Raw genomic sequence first — 24,466 nt, 5'->3', positions numbered from 1 at the left:
TTCTCTGAGAGGTAAGTGAGGTGCAGGCTCTTTGTTTTGCTCCTTTTGCTTTTTCTAACATTAACTACAAGCTGAAACTAACAGTTTATAGGGCTAAAAAGCTTATTGCTCTTCATTTTAATTTTTTTTTTTGCTGCCTTCTTAAGTTACTGATGTTCTTTGGGAAAGTTAAGCTGAGGGGTCCAAGAGTTGCGCAGCAAACATGATGTGTTTGTTCACATTAGTGAAGATTCTTCACATTCAGTGCCTCTATCTCACTTGGTTTAATCACTTGACAGAGTCTTTGACCTAAATTGTTTTCAGTCTCTTCATCATAACAGTGCCTTCTTTTGAGGCCAAGATACTTTTCTTCCCCCCTGGGAACTGTGCTCCATTTGATCAATATTTTACATGATTCTGTAAATTTACTTTCTGTCTGCCTAGCCCAATCCAACTCTTTCCTTTCCTTTATACTACAGCTACTTTTATTTTTAATTATTCTTGTCTACTGGTGAAAAATATAGTTCCTCCTTTCTTTTTTTGGTTTGTCTATTTGCTGATGGTCTCACACTATCAACAAGATTAAGGCAGAATCTGGTTTAACGTTGCATTCAAGTATTGTGTCTAGGTAGATAGGATCCATCCAGTGATTCTTACTTTCTTTTGCCTTCATGACTGAGAAACATCCAAAATATCATTGAAGTTTCAAAGTCCAGTCTTAGAAATTTAGTGTGGGTCACTGTAGTTGACTATGCCACTTCTGCTTAACTTGGCTGTGCATGTGTGTTATGGCTGATTGTAAATACAGACTTGTAGTTCATAAAAGTCTTCAACCTATTGTACTGAATCTGTTATGTGGCTGAGTAATTGTACCTATGGTTTTGTTGGCAGCTACATACATTTTTATGGGGACTACTCTTGTATTTATTTGAAGATTTGTGTAATACTGTCAGCTGAAGATGCTAGTCACTCATTTGTAATTCATATATACAGCTAAATATGAATGTTACAAATTTTAAACCTGCCATGAAAGAGTACTTATCACTGAAACTACAAAATGCCTTAGTAACCTATTTATGAAATAGGGATGCTGAATTTTATTGAAGTTGAATATGTTTTTCCAGTAGAGGGACAGTTTTTTAACTACTGTATACTTAATTTTCTATTTTCCAATAAAAAATAGAAATCCTTTTCTATGGCTGTTAAAAATGTGGTAAAGGACTGCAGTCAGAAATTTCATGCAACCATATGAAAATCCGGCTGTTTCACTGTAGGTTTCTCACCTGTGGAGCAATTGTTACAGCGAGACCTGCTGAAAAGAAGCTGCAGCATCCAGAACTTCTTCAAAGATATTCATGCCATCTAAGTTCAGCTGATGTCAGTAACAACAATGGAGAATAGAAATCAGTGTGTTTGTGCAGTCATCTCCCACGCTCATAATGCTCCAGTTTCCCATCAGGAGAAAATTGGTGTTTGATCTGGGGCTTATCTTAAAGAAAACACTCTCTTCCTGATTACAGATTATTTCTGTGATGAAGACCTACCTGTGGTGATTGGCAAATTTTGCGTGTCAATCATTGCCTTCTCTTAAAAATTTGCCCCTTTTTGTCTGTTTTAATATTCATTTGCTATATTGAGTACACTTTTGGCTGCATCCTGCTGCTGTCTCCTCTGCAGTAATACTCTTTTCTTGAGATGGAGAGAGTTTTTGAAGGAGTTAATAGTCAGGCATGTTTTGTCACCCTTAAATCATTCCTAAATGATTTCCATCACCACAGCAGGCAAAATTGATATTTTCATATCTTATTTTGTTTTTTGTTTCTGGAGTGCTGTGTTTGCTGATGAAAAGTGGGATTGGCGCCTCCAGCTGCAAATTTTAGAGAGAAGAATTAATGGTTTCCTCTGGTTTTATGCTGGTGTGATTACACAGGTATAAAGTTAGAGTAATGCATTGTAGACCAATGTTTTTTTTTAATATATAATAGACATTTACTCCTTTCCCATCATACAAAATGATAGTTAAACTATTAAAACTATACATACATGTTGCAATACTTTCTTTAAGTGAAAATTATTCTTTTATTTAACTGTTACTTAGTGTATTTTGTCTAGTTGATTATTGAAAGATGAGGGGAAGCGATCCTTCAAACTTTAAACATGAGTATTTTGGTTTTCATTTTTTACAATGAATGAGGAATATTTTGTCTTCAGTGGAGAAACTAAGTATGGCAGTTACTCTTTCAAGTATTAAACTGAGTGAAAGGATGGCCATACTCATTTTCTTCTAGGTTATTTGCTTAGAACAACCAAAAAAATAAAAGTGAAAGAACTGCTTTAGAAAATTTCTTATATTGTGGAGTATTTATTTCCTCGAAATATTTTGTTGAGTAGAAAACATTTTAAAATGTTTTATTGTCAGTGGGGTATATACTACTGTAATAATATGAGAAAAGGATTTTCTGAAGATGTCTTTCATATCCCATTGTCTCTTCACTGTTCATAACAGTTCCAGTTAGGATAGTATTGATGGCTTAAATTTCATAAACACCTCTTTCAATTATTCAAGGAAATGTTTCATTTTTCAAGTTGGACTATTCCTCTGAAATTAGGGGGGAAAATAACTGAAGTGAATGAGTTGATATCTGAGACAAAATGACAAAATTCTGATTTCATTTGTTAAAATAAGATGTAATTTCTCTCCTTTTGTAATTGTTGTATTTGGAACATTATAGTCCCTTGCTAAGGTACATTGGGCAGAGACATTAAGTTGTTTATTTTCCCCATTACTGCAAGCAGCAAAATTATGTAGTGCACTTTTTCAGTTTGTCAGGCTTCATTTTTAAGGTATATTTTCTGCTCACACTGGAGCTATTCAAGGATAGTTCCTTTTTTCTTCAGCTGTGAGAAATCTACTTCCTCAAGAAGTAGGCTGAAGGTTGGGTTTTCATCCCCCTTTTATGCAGTCTTTGACAGTGTTAGTTACTCATTCTTAACATTAAAATAGTAGGTGTTTAGACTTCGCAATCTTAAGATGTCAATATTTACTTTTAATTATGAATTAAGGTAGCCTGTTAAGTAGGGATTCTTGATGTAGTGAAGCTGAACTTACCTCCAGAGTAGCTGCTGTGTGTAAACTGAAGAGCACCACATTTAGTAGAAATAGATGAGGAAACTGTAACTTTGAAAAATAATGCTGTACACTTAGGCATGTAATAGAAAGAGCTTCAAGTGTGTCAATTTCTTTCTCAGGCTGTGAAAAGCTTAATCTGATGTTCAGTCACACCGAAGTTATTACAAATACCATATCATTTTGAACTAAATGGTCTCTCAAAATAAGGATTAAATTATTTGAAAATAAATGAGTGAATCTATATACCAGTGGAGCATGACACTAATTCCTGTATTGCTGTAACTGATCTTTGCAGTTACTGATCTGTAACTGCAGAACTTTGTCTGCAGTAGTTCATTAGACTTGAGCCTAATGGAAGACTGTGTTCTGTGGTACCTGAAAAAAATGAGCCAGTAAGAAGTTATTGGCATTCTGTTTCCTTTATGCAGTTTTTAAAAATCTCAGAAAAAATGAAGTCAATTTCACTACTTTGGCATGTCCTCAAATTAATTAGACTGCCAGAGAATGCAGATAGCTATAGATGCACTTAAACTACCCTGAGGTCAGTCTTTGAGAATGCAAGTAAAGTAAAGAGACCTGGATATTATTTCTTAGCTATGCAAGCCTACAGAAGCATTCTGTGCCGTAGAAAGTTGCTGGCAGCCAGGAACAGGGGTGTTCATGTTAATCAAGTCTTTCAGAACCACCAGTACCAGGAGGGGTTGACTGCACAAGGAGAGCCTAGAAGAGAGCTGGAGAACTTTTTACATGGGCATGTAGTGATAGAATGAAGGGAAATGGCTAAAAACTCAGGAAAAGGGCAGGTTTAGTTTAGATGTTAGGAAGAAATTCTTCACTGTGAGGGTTGTGAGGCACAGCAATATGTGGCCCAGAGGAGCTGTGGAAGCCCCATCCCTGGAAGTGTTTAAGGCCAGGCTGGATACGGCTCTGAGTAACCTGGTCTAGTGGAAGGTATCCATGTGTGTGGAGGAGAGGGGAGATGGAACTAGATGATTTTTAAGATTCCTTCCAACACAAACCATTCTATGATTAGAAGCACTTAGTTCTGCCAAAGTTTGAATTTGCAGAAGGAATGGTAGGATTTATTTTCATTTGTGCTCATGTTACTGGCTTATAATTCTGACTGTGGGCTACAAGCTCAGTTTGCTTTAAAATTCTCCTCAGTCATGTTAGAAGGCTTTAGCAGTTCCTTAGCAACTTTGTTATAACAAAAATCTTTTGCTGCCTGAAAAGGCACATGTTGGGGAATTTTGTTGCTTTAAAAAAGTTCAAGCAGACAAACTAAACTGCAGCCCATTGACTGTGGAAGAGATACTGAATTGAAATAATACTGTTGAAAAACTGCATTATACATCTGGTTTTCAAAGATTACTATTATATGGTAATGTTACCACTTTTATTTACCAATTATCTTTAAGCTATACTGAAAACATTTGTTGTGGTACTAGTAGTAGACTTCTACAAATTGGATATGTTAGTTTGCCTATGCTATATGTTCCTTTCCTATCCTTTCATAACATTTTCTCCTTCATAAGCATAAAACTACGGGACACTTGCTGCTAGTTTAAAATTCCTTCTGCATTCTCTCCCCACCAGGCTTTTTGAGCAGTTCAGCCCAGAATTGTGTTTTTCTCCCTTTTTAGGTTTTGAGATGGAACACTGTTTTTGAGCCTTCTTCTTGCTCTTTGCTAACTGCTAATCAGCATTTATCGCTCTGCTGGTAGAAATGCTCCCGATCATTTGCTTTCCAGAAAGGCTAATTCTGAATATGACAGGACCTTTATACCGTTTTCCTGTATCCAGGTTATCTGTAGTGGTTTGTTAAGTAACATTTCACCTCCAACACTGCTTAATTGTCCACATGTTTTGAATCAAGTATGTTTTCTGAATAAAACATTTTATTCTGTTTAGTGAAAGCTAGGTGTTCTGAAAGCAGCAAATCTTGCCAAGAAAAGAGAGTGCAAGAACCTGAACAAAAAAATTAGATCTTCATAGCAGGTTAAATTTGATCTGTAAAGTAATTTGCTGTTTCATAACTGTCTAAATGCCTGGTGGTTACAAAAACCTCCGTGCTGTTGATTTTGTGTGTCCAAACAGTATTTCTGTAGTGTAGTGTTGAGCAACTCATTGTTGCTCTTATTGTCTATGAGTCTGTGCTTAAAGTGCTTTCTAAGGGACAAACAGGTGCCAAATCATGGATGAGAAACAGTGGTTTGCATGGTATTGGTGCATCCTGCTGGCACTGTGGCATTGGTGCATCCTGCTGGCACTGTGGCACACATCAGTGAGATCTGAGAGCCATATAATCTTGGTTTTCTGTAATTTCTGTAATGATATGTTACAGTCCTTGTAGAATCAGGTAATTATCGGTTTCTCTGGGTTTGGATTGAAGGCACTTGAGACGGTAGTTCATGTTTGGACTTGTGTTTATTTCTTATCAGCAAAACAGTCTCCATGAGTTTGGCAGCTTTTCATTAGCAAGGCACAAAATGGCTAACTATCTCTTGTTACAAGGTCTTTTAAGACTAAACTATCCAATTAAGAACTGACACCTGGATTATTTTCCCTTTTAACCCAATAACTGATCCCAAAGAGCCTGCAATGTGGACTTTTCTGCATTTCAAAATGCCACCCAAATCCATGAAGAAGAAGGAAGAAGAAGCATGAAGAGGAAACCCAGGACAGCACCCTGCGCCTTCCATCTTGCTTGCATCCACAACATACTAAAAAATGCCAAAACCTAAATTTCTCACCTAGTGATACACCTACACTAATCTCTATAATGTATTTCCCACTTTTGTGGATTCTAGTCTATCTTGAAGTCTAGGAAACTTTATCTGTGAATGAGGGTCAAAGTCAGTGCTCCCCTGGGGGGGTCAGGGCATCCCAGAGCAGACAAAGAAATATTCCCGGTGCCCTGGATTTCCATGGGTAATTTACATGAAAATTGCAGTTTTCTGCTTTAAAATGAAAACAAACTTCCAGTCTTTATGAGTGTAGAGACAGACAGGAGGTGTGATCTCAGTTTATCAGCCAAGACCAACTAAAATATCCTCTTTTCCTCCTCTGGTACTGACTGAGTATTTAAGCCCCTTTTTTCTGTTGTCCTTTAAAAATACTGGACCCTACTCCAAAAGTTTGGCAGAAGTTGGAGGTATTAGGTAAGAAATTTTAGGTGAATACATGTTTTCTGAAATTCTGTTCTACTTCATTGTCCCTGTTTCACAATACTTCCCCTTATTTTGTTCCTTCAAATTAGGCCCTTGCCAACCATTTTTTAGTGTCAGTTTCTAGTTCACTTGGGCTCTGTTCTTGCTCTTTCAGGTTGAAGCCCTGCAACAAGCCCATAATTGACATTTGTTCTGCTTTCCTTCTCAAAATTGTAGTCCTTCATTTTGAGTCTGACAGCCTGGTTCTTGTATAGTTGAAATGATTACTCTGAATTCTTTGCCAATGAACATTTATTTGATTTTTCATTGAAGAGTGTAAAATAAATATATCTGTGTAGTTGAGAGAATTATTTTTTGACAACTAATATAAAAACTTGTCCTATTTGACAGACTTCTTGAATTTTTTCTCAGTTTAGGTTTAATTTGTAATAATATTTATGGGCAGCAAAAAGTGGAAGTAAGGAACTGTGTTGAAGGTATACTGGGAAGAGACAATAGTGTATGTCAAAACACAATGGGTTGTGAGAGAAGTGGTGGATTCTGTGGGTGTTAATTTTGACTGCGTGAACCTTGATTTAGCTGGAGATTGTGCTCGAGGTTTATATCAGCTGTAAAGGCTGCCTTGACATTTAATGCACTGGGCTTTTTCAAGAGAGTGACTTTCACACAAATGTTTTACCATAGTTGTGTTAGACTGGTGATGGTCTTACTGTGTAAAATGCTACGCTCTACTATTTAGCATGTCTGCTGGGCATGAGTTGGGCTTGAGTTGGAAAATCCAGTGTTTTACACTGGAGGAAAATTACTGTGGCCATCACGGGCAGACCAGGTGATGTTTTTATGCCCCTTAAGGTGCTTCTCATCTTCAGTTGAAGGGTCAGATCTTCTTATAGTAGGGGAACTATCTGCCCTGGGACAGCTGTGGGTGGCTACTGAGAAGCCCTGTGGGTGAGGGAGTACAGAGCTGGTTCAGCATGCAATGACACCTTACCTCTTCTACAGGTGGTACAGAGTGGGTGCTGGAAGGGGGAGGTGCTGAATTTCTTCCATGTCTGTGAGTCCCAAGTGCCATGGTAATCTCTTCAGAAAACTGAATGAAACAAAATGGACAGAACAACTGAGGATTTACAGGGGTTGTTGAAAGCTTTCTCATATCTTTATTGCCCTGACTTATTGCCAGAGGGTTCATAAAACAGATCTGAAGCATTTTCATGCATTCTTACTATTGGTTTGGTTTAGTACTTATGTCTCTTTCTGTTCCTTTTTTCCAGCTTGCACCTGTTTACTTTTTGTTGTGTTTTTTTTCTAAACATAACCTTGAAGTTAAATAAGTGCCAGAGAGATCAGTGGGAATTTACAGCAATAAACAGTATATTTTCAACAGTGTTTAGTGTTGCAGTGGCAAGGTAGCTTGCATATTTCTAACTCGCTGATAAGAAATTCTGAGAAGAAGCTGAAGGTCTACACTAGCTAAAATCGCAGCTTTGTTTTCCTGCTAGGCATGGAGAAATACTTCTCCTCTGCCCCAGTAAGTGCTTTTCAGTTAGTATATCACAGATTCTGGCACTGTTCTTCCATCACTCTTTTTTCTGTAGCAAGTTTTATACCAGAAGTAAAAATAATTTTATAGTCCTTTCATATTTGAAAAAAATTGCCCTAAAGTATATACCACCTTATGGCTAACAAATACTTTGCCTTGACACAAATGTCATGCAGAAATGTGTCACTACTCTCAAAAGGTTAATTAACATTGCAAGATGTTGAATGTCTTCTAAGTAAACAAACACAACCATTGCCAGACACATGTTGCATTTTTCTTTCAAGAAAATGGACCATTTTGATGCCTCAGGCAGCATGCTGTTTATTAATTAAAACTTATTCTCATACAACTATGTTTAAAACCGAAAACAGACATGACTTGTACAGGAAAGCAAAGTAATTTTTAAGGTAAAGCAGTATAAAGCAAGAGTTACAGCTGTTCCTCAGATATAAACTCAGGCCAGTGTGCTGCCACATGGATTGTATTTGTTCTGAGCTCTCTACAGTATTCCCGGATAGATGTGTATTAGAAGTGAAGTAGAAAACATAAACTTGATTTTTTTTTGTTGGCTTGTTCTTCAGTCTACACAGAATACACAGTATTTAACATCTTCAGAAAAGTCTGAAAAGTCAGGTGTCTTTGTATATTGTTTTTGTCTCTAGTGGCATTGTCTTATGATCCTGGGTAAGCTGCTATCCTGCCTAAGGCTTGGTTTCTGTACTACAGTAATAAACTGTTTAAGTAGCTGATAGAAAGTCCTTTCTAACATGAGGAGCAGAGGGCTTGAACCATAGTGACTGTGGTATGAAGAGCTGTCACATTCCAGAGCTCGATGTCTCTGGTTTTGTCCTTAGTGATTAGGTGTTCTATCAATAGGTGGTATTATGTTACCAGTTGTCTGCTTTGGCCTCCTTCCACCCCTGTAACCATAAGTTAGGATCTGAGTCCTTTTCTGTTGACCATTGTAAATTTTCTTAACTGAATGATACTTTTTTTTTTTGGTAAAAACCCAAAAGTTATTTAGTTTGGTTTTTTATTTTTAAGGTATTATCTTTATGTTCCTGGAAGAGTCAGAGTTAGTTTTTCATTGAAGTTTGTGGAGAGAAAAATGTTTTCTACCTGTATCATTCTGGTATAATTTCCTGGAAAATAGGGACTTAGCAGAGTTGTCCGTTGGTGTGATTGACTTGAGCATGTACACAGAATCCACTCTAGATTGTTCTGTGCTTTTGGGTGGGATGGGCTATGCACTTATTTTCACTAATCAAAATGTAATCAAGTTAGAGAAAATCAAAGCAGAATTATGATTTAAAAATTCATCTACTTTTATAAGTTATGTAACTTTAAAGCATCTTCTAATTCATAAGCTGTGGGCCTACTGTTATAAAGCTATGCTCAAAATGAGGTGGACTAGACTCAAAACCTCTTCACTGGGTCCCTTTATGTGGTCTGCATGCTTTCATGGATTTTAATAAACATAAAATTCCTTATTTTTATGACAAATTGAGGTTTGAATGGCGCATTGATTGCGGAGCAGCTGACAGATTGCAGGCTGACCTGCTGAAGTTCTTCCTGCTGTCCTGTTCCTATAGCTGCACACAATGTCAGTCTGAGATAGTGTCCTTCCCTTAACTGTTGTCTTGACTAAACTCCCTAACCATCTTGTACTGGCCTTGGTGGTTAAGATATGCCATGATACATAGTTTTCCTTCTGGTGTGCTTAGTTCTGTGGTGGCCAGTGCTTGTTACATAGTTCTGCTATTCATCCTGCATACAGATAAATACAGTATAACATATATTAGTTTGCAAGTGTAAATTGTATAGCTGAAAGAAATTTTGGAAGTTCTGTCCTTGAGCTGCGTCGGTGGGAGAAGCTTTTGCCACCCTTTCCTATCTTTCATGTAGAGATTACTGTCACTGTAGGATGTAGGGCCTGTATTGCTGCTCACATTACAAGGCCTTTGGCATGGCTTTATTCTGTTAATGATTTTAGCTGAATTTAGCTGTTAGTTGGTAAGAGATTAACGAAGATGTGGCGCTCTTTCATTTTTCCAAGTCAGCGACAATATTTACTAGAAGAGCGGAGACCCAAGATCAAAAAGAATTTGTGTGTAAATTATCTTGGCAGATGGTAAGGCTTTGTATTTCCACTTCTTATTATTCACTAAGGCCAGGAAGATCATTTTGTGGAAACCTTGTGGTTGTTTTGTTATGTACTTCATTTGTGCATAAGCTGTACCTTAATAATGCTTGAATATAACTTCAGATGAAAAAAAGAATTTGAACTGTATTTTTAAAATACTTTTCTCTTAAAAATTCTATTGCTCACATGCTTACCTGGGTTTTGTCCTTTCAGCTTTAATGACTCAAAAAGCAAAATTATTTTTGTCATTAAGGTCTGCATATGGTACAACACACATGAGTCAATCTGTGTATTAAGAAATCACCATTTTAGGTGGTTTACTATTGATTGGGTTTTTTTCTTTTTCATGAAAGTAAAATAAATATAAAATGAAATTGAATCTGCAACTTGGCTGATAAACTTCCATAAGAAGAGAAAGCTACTATATTTTGGATCTGTAGTTGTGTTCTGTGTTTGGGTCAATCAGATCTGAGACACAGGAAGTTGCTCTATTTGAGTGGTTGTAGGTAGTTTGAATGGTAATTTTGACAGGAGAAAAGCACATCTGTCCTGGAGTTCAGGAAAATTTGAGGGAAACGCATTGTATACAAATAGTTAACGTTTGTAGAGTGTGATACTGTGTTCACTGACACAAACCACTGGCAGGTCTCAGTTGATGTCAGTGCATCTGTATCATCTGATTGTCATCTAAACTTGTGTTTTGTAGCTTGAAACAGTTGGATGGCAGCTTAATCTTCAAATGGCTGAGTCCATGCAAGCAAAGCTGAAGTCTCCTCAAGCTGTGCTAGAGCTGGGAGTGAGCAATGAAGATTCAAAGGTAAGAAACATAAGTCAGCAGAGCTGGAATGAGTTGTCATGGTGGCCTTATGTTAAAGTTCTGTTAAAGGCATCCATTGGAACTCTTAATTGCTGTTATTCTTGTCATTATTTTCGTTTTTATATTTCATATAGGTTATAGTAAACACTTGGAATTGTGAAATACTGATACAATAGCATAAATATTCATCAAACTGAGAGCTGTGTTACCAGCTCTTTGGGCTGTAACAGGAGAAATAAGGAATATGGTTATTTTAGGTCTCTAAAGTTTTTGTACATAGTTTATTTTTATCACATAGCATGTGATTTTAGTTTTTATGCTTTTAATACATAGTAGGTTGCAGCCTTCTACCACGTGTGTAGTTATGCAAGACATTGCTCATCACTTGCAACTTTTCTGTGCTGATGATGTATATGTTTGAATGATGACACTATGTGAGGCCACAGAAACCCAGTGTTTGGAGGTTTTAAGGGAGAGTGTTAAGTTCAAGGATTTTAGTGAGTTGGTGGCATATCAGAATCGAAACTCACTAAAGAACATGATTTTTTATTAATAAAATCTGTGTCTTTGGTTGGCCAGCATGTTTCAAATTAGACACGTGGTTTGCTTTTTTTGCTAATGAAATTGGAATTTATTTCTGTGGTGTCTGACGGAATGTCAGAATGTTTACCTATGAAAAGTTCAGTATAAGGAGTTTGAGGGGTGAAATCAGAACTCAGTGCTGCTTTAGCATTGCATTTAATTCAGTAGTTTTACTAATGTGAGTGGAATTTCTGACTTATGGTGAAATAAAAGAGAATACACAGCTTAAATTTGTGCTTCTCGCTAGGAGTTGCAGCAATTGTCTTTTTTTCAGCAGTTCATTGCTGCAGATACAGGAACTGGACAAAATTTTATACCCAAGGTACATTGGTGAGCATTGAATACAGATTCAGTTCTTATGGCAAAACTATTAAAAAATATAGATAGAAAAATGTCACTTTTGTGTAAGACAGGAAGTTCTGTTTCTTGTACAAACAGAATTCATGTAGTGTACCTTTTCTACTGTTTCCTCTCTTTCTTCTTTTTGTAGTTATGTTTAGATACCAAGATCAGAATTACTTTAAAATAATTACAAGCCTAGAATAAACTGTGGTGGGCATTTAGATGAAACAATGCAAGAAGACAGTACAGACATTAAAATTGAAAAATCTGGGTTGGTGTGAAGATCACTACATAATTACTTCCTAGTCCATAAGATTGACTAATATTTTCTTAGTGTGAGTAATTTTTCTGCTGTATCTTGCATCTTTGTGTTCTCTTGGTGCATTAAGTATCGTATCTGAAAATGGTACCTACTGGATACCTCTTCTTTTCCTCTCTGAAATTATGTATGTGCCTTTTGTGCAGAAAAGTAGTGTAAATTTAAAATGTATATTCTTAATGATTGGGTTATTTTTTCACTTTTTTTCATAATTCATGGATATAATGACTTGATTTTTTTCAGGGAAGACACAAAATGCTGTTACAGAGGAGCTTTTGTGGTCTGGCTCATTAGGGGGCAGTAGTGCTCTTTGTCACCCTGCTTCTTTGCTTTTTTTTGAGATAATACTCAGAATCAATTCTGAAGTCAGTCATTGTGGGAAGTGTTTAAGTGTTTACATTTCTAATCTGTATATGACAATAGAAGTTTCTCTTGTGTATAGAAAAAAATAAAGCCTATTAATAAAAAAACCTTACTGAGCAAGGCAAATGAAATGGGCTATTATTTTCACTTTTGCTAACTAAAATTAATTATACTAATACATTTGTGTTTACTACAAATCACAATACTTAAAGAACAATTTAACTGTTCTTATTTGCAAGATGACATTTTAAATTACTATTTAAATTATCTCTTCATGAGAGGTAATCATAAAACCTGTGGCTATATGGATGTTACTTGTGTGTTGAGAAATAAAAAGAAATCTGCTGTATGCTGTATAAATATTTATAGAGTACACTTTGCCAGCTTCAGATGAAATGCAGAGTCCCAGAGGAATAAATCCATCGTAATGCAAAAGTAAGGTGTTCTTTATTTCTTTCAGGTGGTTCAAGCTGCTAGTGACATTTGCATTTCCCAGAAAATAAACTGCTTTTGACTAGCAAAAGTTGTTATCAGAGCTCATGATTTTTGTTAAACTGTTTTTACTGGGTTTTGTTACAGATTTGCTGTTTGCTTATATTCAGACATGGAATTAGGCTTTTGTTAGGCCCAATATGAGCAGGGAGGTGGATCAGGTGGGCTGCCAGACACAGCCTTTCAGCCCAAGTTGTCCTGTGATCTAGGCTGCTTTGGTTGCTGCTGATGTTTTGTATGAGAAAGACAAAAAATGAACTTCCAATTAAAAATCCAGTCAACAGTTTTTTATTAAAATGATTAATTTTTTCAAATGTTTAATTCATCTCAGAATCTGAGAGAAGTGAAATGTCGATGAACTAGACACATGAAACAAGCTGCTATAATAGGAAGCATATTTTTGATTTGCAAGATCTCTTTGCTTCCCTTATGACATTTTGATGAGTTTAGGTGGCATTTGAGAACAAATGTGGAACTTATCAGCTGTGTGTAAGGAGTTTTTTTAATTGTAAATTTGGCTTCAGATTTTTGGACTGTTTATTGCAACATGACAGTCTGGAGATTCTGTGCAGGGTATCATTACTTTTACAGCTATAGGTTCAATTGACCAGTAGAATGAGCACAAATTAACGATCCTGACAATATGTGTTGTTAATTTAGATTTTTGATTTGCTAACAAAGTCTGATGCCAAAAAGTGCTGTGGTTTTTTTAGTATTTCTTTCGTCCAGTAATCTATTTGGTAATTACCTACGTAGACACACACTCTCACATTCCTTCCCACTGTTAATATCAGTAATTCCTTAGTCTATCTAGTCCAGATTTTTTTAAACAACTGTGATAAATTCATATAACTGTAGGAGAAGCCACATAAATAAATAAATAAATAAATAATATTGAAGTGTTTCAAAAGATTGAAGGGCTTTAGAAATGTCACACAATTGGTGCTGAATATCTTCACAGAGGAATATGGGAAGTAGGAGTGTGTTCTTAAAGAGTTATTGCTATTACTCATCATTAAGAAGATGCGGTAAGGCACATTACTATATAAGGTAATTGTTACTGTGTATTTTCACACATGATCTGTAGTTACCATTTATGCTTGAAAATCGTTAGGATAAATAAATTATTCTTGCCCAGTGTTGTCTCTCGATAGTTATCTAATTTTCTTCTGTAAATCCACTCCACAGATTTTATTAGATTCAGTTATCTAAATGCAATTTGTCCTATGGAAGGCTTTGCTCTTTTCTTGTTTTCCTTCTCCTTATTTAATCTGTGAATTTATTCTTAACCATAAAGAACTTATTGGGGAAGCTCTGTTTTTTAGTATAAATACTATGTAGATATTCCTTGTGAAAAATCAATATTGGGCTTCTTTTGTTCCTTCTTTATAGATTCATATGAAGAATTTTTACAGGATTTTGCCTGCTAATGCAAGACAAAAAGTAACTGATAATTGTGCTGGTTTGTTGAACCTGCTAGTGTAATACTTTTGGTGAAAGTAATATTATAATATTATCCTGATTTACTTTTCTAATGTTATCCAGATAATATTATCCTGATTTATTTCTTTTTAAATAATTTCCTCTAACATCAAAATGCTTTAACAGGGTAATGTTACACATGAGAGACTGCAACAAATTAAGAGAGATGGGCAATCACTAACCAAATGTATTTTAATCAGGACAAATGCCAGATTCTGCACCTGGGCTGGGGCAACACTGAGTATATGGACAGACTGGGGAATGAGGTGCTAGTTAGCAGCTCTGTGAAAAGTGATGTGGGGATTGATGGAAGTTGAATCTTAGCCAGCACTGTCCTGGTAGCCAGGAGGGCCAGGCGTGTCCTGCATCAGGGACAGCATGGCCAGCTGGGCAAGGGAGGCGATTGTCCTGGTTGGTCGGAGGCAGTTTTGAGTGCCACCACATAAAATAGATACTAAGTTATTAGAGAGTGTCCATGGGAGTACAGCAAAGATGGTGAAGGGTCTAGAGGTGAAGTTGCATGAGCTGCAGCTTACTCTGTTCAGTCTGGAGAAGGACAGACTGAGAAGACATCTCACAGCAGTCCAGAGCTTCCTTGTGAGGGGAGAGGAGCGGCAGACACTGGTCTCTTCTCTGTGATGGCCGTGACAGAACCTGAGTGAACATTGTGAAGCTGTGTCGAGGGAGATTTTGGCTGGATATTAGTAAAAGGTTGTTCACCTGCGGGGGCTGGGCCCTGAAACAGCCTGCCCAGGGAATGGTCACAGCACCAAGCCTGACAGAGCTAAAGAAGCTTTTGGACAGTGTTCTCAGGCGCATGGTCTGACTCCTGGGGCTCTGAAGGGGCAGAAATTGGAGTTGGGCTTTGATAATCCTTGTGGGTCACTTCAAGCTCAGGATATTCTATGATTCTATGAAAATCAAACTGCAGTCTGATTACATTTGAAACTGAGGTGATACTACATATTCATCATTCTACAGAGTAAGTAGAAATCTGGAATTATTATTTTTTTTCTTGTTAAATAACAGCATATGTGTTGGACTTTTTTTTCTTCTGATTTTTTACAGACTTTCTATATATTTCTGGACAGTAAACAAAATTTATACCTTTTTGCTCTGTTTACTTCAAAAAGTACACCATTCTGCTTTCTGAGTTTGCCACTGTGATTACTTTTCCCATCTCTTACAAAAAAAACCCAAAGCAAAGTAAACGAGCAATCTTCTATCAGAGCTACATCAGTTACTTAATTCTCACTATAGATTCTCTGCAGCCTGTGTGGCATGCAGGCAGGACCTGCACATTGATCAGTGTGTAAGGAAATATGGTGGTACTTCCCCTTCTACTTCAGTTTACCCCTTTGTTTTTTCTCTGAAAAGAATTTGTGTTTGTGGAGTGGCACAACAGGGAGAGTTGGTGGATGCTAGTAATATGATCCCACTTCTGAGATGTAGGAGGTGGCAGAATTAAGCACGTTCTTCTTTCATTTGTCTTGTCAGTCCTTGCCTTTGCGGATGATGCATTTATGTGGCCTTTTTTTTTTTTTTCAAAACAGCGGAATAATTTTTATCTGTAGGGCTTTCAAAAAAGAGGACACTTGAAAGTAATAATGCTGAAAGAGCTATGATGAGGTCCAAAGATGAAACAATTGTAAATTGGTTCCAACATTCATCTGTTCCCTCTCAACCACTTTCTTTTCTGATGAGAACATCACCCTTTTCCTTCTCAGAGCACAAACAGCCTTGTATGTACATCCTGGAACTGACCTTAGTTTTCTCATCAAGCGTATTTGTAAGTCTCTAACAATTGCAAAAAGAAAGTCAGGCCGTTGATGAATGCAAAAATATTTAAGGATTAGATTGAGAAAAAGGGGTTTCTTCATTCCTATTTGGAGGAGTTAATTGGAGACCTGGATAGCCTCAGACAGCAGAGTCCTGGTTCAAGGTTTTTCTGTGCTTCTGAACAGGCAATATTGCTGCTTTTGGCAAGGTGTACATCATTAAATGAGTTTTGTTCTGAGTATTAAACCCTAATAAGTAGTGCTGCTGTTAAGAAAGAAGAAAATTCCCTAAGAGGAGGTTTCAGAATATGAGAAAGGTCCTCATATTTGTACGAGTGGTAGTAAGAATGACAGTATAATCTTGAGTGTGTGGAAAAACTCAGAAAAATGAGCCTGAAATTTATAACTTGATTCCAGCAGTCAAATTGCTACGTACAGATGATAGAAATTTAATTGCTCCACCATGAGTGATGGAAATTCCACACTTACTATGAAGAGCAAATCCTGCATTAGAATGTTTGGTTTTGATCTATCATAGCTATTACCTCTGATTAAATCCATTTAAATAGAGTTAAAAAATGAAGCTGTGGTCCGGAATTTTTCAAATGCTAAGAGGGCTTTTTTGTTTTCTTACCAGCATAGAAATGGATGCCCGTGTAAACTGCGTTCTGTAAGTCTGGAGTAGTTTGACATTTTTCTTAGTAACCATTTGTCAGATGGTGTGGCTCCGGGAGTATGCACTTACCTCTGGCAATTCCACTGCAGCATGTACTTAATTATCTGACTTCATTTGTGATTTTACATAATTTAATTACCCAGCTTATAGTAAGGATCATATTTATTTCATCTGGCTATATGCAAAATTTATGAATACAGACAGTATCACATAAGTTTACAAACCCTGTAACTGGTTACAGCCTCTACACATGCTCTGCTCATGGCAGAACAATCTTAGGACTTTCTCCCTGTCTCTTTGTGTCTTGGAACTAAAGAAGAAGATGGTGCCAGCTGACTGTTTATGTTTGGTTGCAGCCTTGGGCAACCTCAGCCTACAGTTAGAAATTAATCTTTTGTTTCATGCAGGAGTAAATTTAATTGTCTATAATATGTAGCTGTACTGTTGTCAGTCCCATTAAATAGCAGAATAAGTAGTTCAAATACTGAAGTTTAAACTTGGTGACCCATTTCATTGCTAGGCAGAGTTAAATTTTCGGGCCTTGAGGGAGTTTAAAAACCATAAAGATCCGGTGAGCTTTTCTTATTTAATGCAGTTGTTCATAACATCTTTTTTCTTAGAAAATTTGTTTCCTGTTTGCCCCAAACTTTTTTTGTAGTCTTGGTATGTTAGTCTTTTCAGATGAAGAAGACAAATCCCTGGGATTCATGGCAAATTCTGAGGCATTTATGTATTTTCTTGCCTGTTATTCTCAGAAGCTATGCAGTGCCCTAACAGGTGAACTGTTGCTTTTATTTGTATGTTGCAATGGAAGATACCTTTGCTACAGTACCTTTGCTACAGTACCTTTGCTATGTTTTTGCAGAACTTCTGGACATTATTTTTCCCTCTGCTTTTTCTGAGACAACAAGCTCTGTGGTACCTTCGCAAATATGTAAAAAACCGTCATCTCTCCCTTGTTTTTTTCTTACCAGCTCTGTGGTAGAAAGATAAGGTAGTCTAAGAAATGGGTGAGGTTAGGAAGAGGTGAATGTGAAAGTTAGACTTGCTCTAACAGAAAATCTAAGGTTAACAATATTGTTCTTCTGCCTTTTCCTCTGTCACACTGATTTTGACTGTTACATTTGAGAATTGAAGGCAGAGGCAGAAGTGGACAAGATATAACAAAAAGAAGGGCAACAGAGCTATGAAGGGTCTGGAGTCTGATGAGAAGGGGCTGAGGGATCTGGGGATGTTCAGCCTGGAGAAAAGGAAGTCAAGGGGAGACTTGATGGCTCTCTACAACTGCCTGAAAGGTCATAGCCAGGTGGAGGTCGGTCTCTTCTTCCAGACAAGATAGGATAAGACAAAATGGTCTCAGTTTGTACCAGGGGAGATTTAGACTGGATACTAGAAAAAATATCTTCACTTAAAGGATAGTTCACATTGCATATAAAACTGCTTAATTTAGGTTAAGAAATTACAGATTCTATTACTGTGTAAAATAAGTAAAGTAAAAATACTGTGCAGCCCAAAGGAGAAAAGCTGCTCTGTGGCAGAGCATTTGCATTGTGGCAGGATCAGGCCCCAGAGCTTACCTTGGGACCACTTTGGGGCTGTGCATCCTGTACCTAGTCATGTTTCCTCCTCTGTACACAATCTATCACGTGTGTTGTGGAAAGATATGTGCTTGTCTTTTCTTCCTGATAATGTCAATACTCTTCATATCAGAAGAGGCTCTGAAAACAGTTGAACGGGTGGCAAGGAGCAGCTGCCAAACCAATTCAATACCGTGCAGATCACACCTTGCTTTTATGTCAAGCACCTTTAAAAAACATGATGGTGAGGAGGACCATTACCAGTTACTCTGTTGGTTCATACCTTGCCAAGCAGTTCTGTCTTGCTTTTAGACTATTACAAACTATTTAGGTGTTTTATGTGACAGGCATCTCACTGGGTCTCTCAGAGCAGTGTAGAAAGAACCCACACTTCTTCATTTGCATTTAGTTTACATTTATGTTCACCGTTGTAATTCTCTCCTGTGCTTTACTTTTTCTTTGTCAGTTCTTTAAATTCATTGTTTTGTGAGTTTTGGTACAAAATAGTACTGTCAAGGAAAAGTAATGTGGTAATGAGTTTCAAACCTAGCATCTTTGGGGGTTAATAGCATGGTTTTGAATTTAAAAGCAGTTTTATTGCCCACTTTGTCAAATTGCTGGACTTGCATTCCTGTCACTTTTGCTAATTTGTTTTTCAGTTTGTAACCAATGTAATTGCCAAATCTGTCTGTCTGGAGAAATAGTATGTCTGTTCTTGAAAGAGTAGAAAGTTAGTATCTCCTGTGTTGCTAACATCTGTCCTGCTCAAGGCAGTAAATATGCAGTACATGCTGTCAAACAGTATCAGCACCAAGCACTTGACATAGAACAGGTGTCTTAACAATGTTGTGACACCCTTTCCAGTCCCTCTTCAGGTGGAAGAAGGTAGGTCATCCCCTCAATCATATGCAGAGGAGACAATTTTCACTTGTATTGTTTCCTGTTGTTTAACAATGACAGGAGTCTGGTATCTGAAACTGTGTGGCATCTCAGTTTGTGCCACTTGGCCTTGTATGAATGTTTAACAAACTTTAAAAGCTGCTATGACAAGTGACCTTTTTCACTGGTTGAAATACATGAAATATGACCTCTTTCATAGGAAAACCACAACCCACAGCATGGCCTACAGCCTCTGAGAAAATCTTGTTCAGTACGATTGTATAAAATTACTACTAATGAAATAAAACATATTTCTAGAAGTGCATGGTCAGTAGCAAGATAGTAAGAGAAAGACATTTCAAGGGAGAGAGGAAAAACATTTTTTTCCATATTGAGACAGATCCTGTTACTAAGAATGTATTTGGAAGCCTTAGAGTAATGTGTAGATAATACAAAAGGCAAGAGAGAGCCAAAGTTACTGAAAATGCCTATCTTTTTTAGTAATGCCTGATTTGCAGCTTTTTGTATTACCTCTGATGCATAGAGGCAGGCAGCAGACTTTTAACAGGTTTAAAAATACTAGATTATTTCTCTGTCCTCTTTTGCACTGTTTACAGAAACAAGAAATTGGGAGATACCTATGCTTGAAAATAAGTCATGTTATGAGACTAGGAATTTAACAGCAAAACAACTTGCCAATATCTAGATTATGATGGAGCTCTACTACTACTTCTCTCCAGTTGGTGTACAGTTCTTTGATTAGGTACTTCAGCACTAAAGGGCTTACTTGTCTGCTTCATGACATGGAGCAATGTATTAAAAATTCATAAAATCCTTAAGGCAGGAAAAGACCTTTAAGACCATCAAATCCAGCCAGTGACTTAGCATTTCTAAACTGTATCCCCAGTGCCACATCCACATGCTATTTGAACATTTTGGGTATGGTGATTCCACCCTTTCTGTAGGCAGCCCATTCTGATGCCTGATCATGTCGGTGAAGAAATTTTTTCTGGTATCTTTAGGAGAGCCACAGGCTTAAGCTTTCTGGAGGACGGACACAGTTCCTTAGGGGCTGCCAACAGGCAATTTAGGTGTGCCATCATACCTAGTAGTTCTGGAAGTTTTGCAGGCTGGAAGTGAGTATAGGATTCAGTAACTGCACAGAGGAGTTTCCAATTCATGTCATCTTTACTCCTCTGTTCTGAATCCTAAATAAAGGAATTTAAAAATCTAGACATGTGAAAGCAAATACATATTTTGTTCAGGAACAAGTACATTTTCAGGCAAACACTGCCTGAAAATACCTGAATTTACTACTAGAAAGACAGTGCCTTTTATTAAAAGATCTTAAGAATAGTCAGGAGGAGAAGGTTTATTTGAAAAAGCAGTTAGAGGCAGGAAGAAAACCTTCTGTCGATTCAGGAAGGCCCTTTTGACTACAGAGAAACAATTCTTGAGCTGTTTTCTTCCTTGTTGTTATTTCTAGGTCACTTTGCCCCTTCACATTCCCATTCCTTCTTCTTCTTTGTCATCTCATCTTCGTAGGAACAGATGCATTGTTCTCCTATCAATGAAATGCAACAGATTCCAAAACATTTTTGAAATTCCTCAAACATCAGAATTGCCATTCAAGTGGGACAGAATTCCTCAGTTTGATGCTATGTCTAATAAATTCTATACAAGCTCTCAAGGGCTGCCACATATAACTAGTAACTTTTTAATGGTTGTTTCTGTTTCTTTTATTGTTGAGCAATGGTTGATTAAGTACACAATCTGTCACATGTCTAATAAAGCATTATCATTATAATGCTTTATTAGATTGGCTTCCTTTTTTGTTGAGGCCTTAGAGCCCTTCTTATGCTGTAGGGTATCTTTTGCTCCAAAAGGATGTAAAGCACAGTATTATATAAACACAAGATGTTTAGGCAGTTTTTACACAGTTTCACAGTTCCTGAGTGGCAGTATATTCCTTTCCGTATTTTTGAATCCAGGTTCTTGAGAGAGTGTTTTAGTTTCCTCTTTCTGAATTTGTATTCTGTTTAGTAAAAATGAAAGTCTTTCTTGTGAGGACCAAAATGGTTGGTAATAATATCGATGAAATGAAGAGAAGTCAGGTTTTAGTATTGAAATTGATTTCTTTGATTTCTTTCCAAGCGTGGATCTATTTGAGACACCATACAGGAGGAGAAGGTAAACCTTTTCAGGAGAGCTACTTTGCTGTAGCAGCAAGGAGCTACTCTGTTGGAGTGCATTAATTTGCCAAGAGTACTGTAGCCAGGCAGATTCAGGTGAGCTGGCACAGTGATGTTTCAAAATGGTATAACACAGAGCAGAAGTGCATGAAACAGATATGGGGAGGTGGAGGCAGTAAGGGCAGTGAAAAGCACAGAAATATAAGAAAGTGGTGTTCATTGAGAGCTACCTGAAATTGAGTTGAGCCTGAAGAAGTTTTATGGAGTAAAACTGAAGATGATTATCATGGAGGAAAATGATGGAGGAAAACTCTGAGAAGGGTTATGCAACATGATGCAGTGCCTTTTTTTCAAGCACTGAACAGTCATTCTGAAAAAAAGCTCTTGAAAATTCAACTCAATCACAATTTGATTTTACTTTTTTAGTGAAATTGCTTTAAAATTCACATTACCATTTCAAACTGCAATTGTATGCTTTTGTGGCCTTCAGGAAGTCAGAAAGCACTTGAAACTATCCTTGACTTTGACATTGAGGCCTTTGATGCTTGTCTAAGATGATGTATAAGTAAGTTGTGTTTGCTACTTTCGGAAGAGAAGAACATTTTTCTCTGAGGGACTGCATTCCAAGGATGAGCCACAGATGAACGGCAGATCTTTTGAGGAAGTGTGGAAATAGTAAGGCAGAAGAAGGATATGACAACAAAAAACTCCAAAAATCTCCCCAAATTACATATAAAAGGAATCTAATATATCTGTTTATTATGGATAGACAGATGAAATATATTTGTTAATGTAGAGCCTGTGATGTGCAGTACTATAACTTAAGCACTGCAGTGAGGCATCAGATTGTGGATACTTGTTCTAAATTCCTTCTTCTTTGCAGTAAAATAATGTGTTTTCAAAATATTCTAATCCAACTTGACAGACTGCTCACTTTTTACAGTAATGGGGCTTTAGATGCTGGAAAAATAAATAAAAAAGGGAATTCTGTTCTTCCCACTGTTTTATGAAGCAGATCAGTGATGTTCTTTCATCATTAGCCTTTTTTCTTTCCCCCTTTTTTTTTTTTTTTGTAGTAGAAATGGAAATAAAAATTGTAGACCAAACATGGATCAGCCTATAAAACTGCAAAAATAGCTTTGCATATCAAAACCAAAGAGATATTATGTTAGTATGTGTCTTTATATGCAGATAAACATGTCCCATTTGCAGACTTATGTGAAATTGTTATGTGTTTAATTCTGTCAAAAAAGGTTGCAGGAGCAGGCTGAGTTTGAGTGTCAGGAAGATTGCACATTATACCCACTGGAAACAACAGGTCTGGAACAAGTGCAAAAGTATTCTGCCATTGTATTTGTACATGTGTTAATATCTTCATATCACTTCAGAGCTTGAAAAATTAAATTATTCTTTGGCTATGTGGAGGTAAAGTTTTTTTAAGAAAAGTATCTTTATATTGAATCACTGTTTCCTTATTTACATCTGATTCCTAAGCTTTGGTAGAATACTCTCTTCAGTTACGGATTTGAGGTTTCTTGTGTGAGGTTTTTTTTTTGGCGTTTTGTTTGTTTGTTTTTTAGACTTTTTTTGTGGGGGGAGTTAGGGTTTGTGTTTTTTTGTTTTTTTTTCTTAAAGAGTACTAGTGTCCTTACTGAATGTAAAAATATTGAGAAGAAAGCCTTTGTGGCTAGAAAAGTCTCTTGTAGTTTGTGCTACAAAATGACTTTCAAGTTTAATTGACCTAAACTTCATAAAAACTACCATTCCATTTCTACCAGTGGTTTCTCATAAAACTCCTGGGTTTTTACCCAAACACTAAGTCATTATGAGCATTCTGAGTTTAGGTCAGGCTTTGATATCATTAAACACCACACTCTTGGGCGCTGTGGGGAGTATGTAGTCCAGGCGCCTGGAGATAATGCACCTTGGAGCAGAAGAGGGCTTGGTGCTGCTTCCTTCCTGCCTTGAATCTTAGTACAGGGAATCAGCTGCCTTCACTGCGCTCTCTGAAGTTGTTATATAAAATTATGTAGAAGATGATGGCTAATATTTCCACCTGTGGAAATGTGGGTGAATGCTCTACAGAAAACAAAAAATCCCAACATTTCCAGAGAGTACAAAATACAAAATATACTCTATATAAAATAGGACGCACCCATACTAGCAGAAAAATGTGTGAGATGACCAAAAGGATTCTCCCTGTAATTTTTTGATTGTAATAAAATAATTTCTTAACAAAAAACCAAAAAAACCCAAAAATAAAACAAAAAACAAATATATATATATATATATATATATATATATATATATATATATATGAAAGTAGTCAGGGACTGCATGTGTGCTAGTGACAGTAAAATCTAAATCTGTGTTGCTCTCAGTTCTTTTCCTCTGTCTGTGGCCTGCATGGCGCCTGGAAACTAGTTCAAAATGAGGAAGGAAATTCTAGACCAAGGAGAAGATTACCTCTGGAACGGGCACAAGGACAATAGCCTATTGTAGGGAGTTCAGTTTCCTTGACTATTCTTGTTAGAATGTTGGAGATGTTTTTAATCCTTAATGATGCTTAACTTTAGTGGTATTTTTTTGCATTGAAAGTAGATACCTTTGTCAGCAATTGTCAAGTATCCTTCAAGGCTAGCACAAAAGCAGTAGAGCAAACTATGATTGTAGATAGAAACCTTGGAAATAAAAACAAAGCCAAACCCCTTTCTCCTTCTGGCAGTTGAGATTTGTGTTGATTCGCCCTCTAAGTACATCAAACCCCCAAGTGTGTGGGTTTTTTTCTGTAGAGGGTGAATGAAGTTCTCATTCTCATAGCCGCGCCGTGCTGCAAAATGGAGCCCTGAAATCAATTAGAAAATGAAACAAAACTGATGGCCTGAAGGTTTTTAGAAATTATGAGACCTTTTGTTTCTGGTGGGATCTACAGAAAAATTGTACTGGCACTGTTTGCAGGTGGTTGTGAGTTGTTAGCATGGAGAGAGGTGTGATATAGCAAAGAA

General features: G+C 36.9%; 1 protein-coding gene across 2 annotated transcripts in view; it reads left to right on the top strand.

The window, feature by feature from the left end:
- The window catches only part of COMMD10 (COMM domain containing 10), a 106,884-nt gene that overhangs the window by 11,413 nt on the left and 71,005 nt on the right, over positions 1 to 24,466 (top strand). For both annotated transcript variants that reach the window (XR_007780445.1, XM_030237147.2), the window contains exon 5: positions 10,669 to 10,779. Coding sequence is in view for 1 of the 2 variants with exons in the window: in XM_030237147.2 (XP_030093007.2) it covers positions 10,669 to 10,779 (111 nt within the window). In the remaining variant the exon portion in view is untranslated. The remainder of the gene's footprint in view (positions 1 to 10,668; positions 10,780 to 24,466) is intronic.

The sequence above is a fragment of the Serinus canaria genome, chromosome Z, assembly GCF_022539315.1.
Source record: "Serinus canaria isolate serCan28SL12 chromosome Z, serCan2020, whole genome shotgun sequence".
NCBI classification, from domain to species: Eukaryota; Metazoa; Chordata; class Aves; order Passeriformes; family Fringillidae; genus Serinus; species Serinus canaria.
The sequence above is the reverse complement of the archived record's forward strand: the minus strand, read 5'-3'. Positions and strand labels throughout refer to the sequence as shown.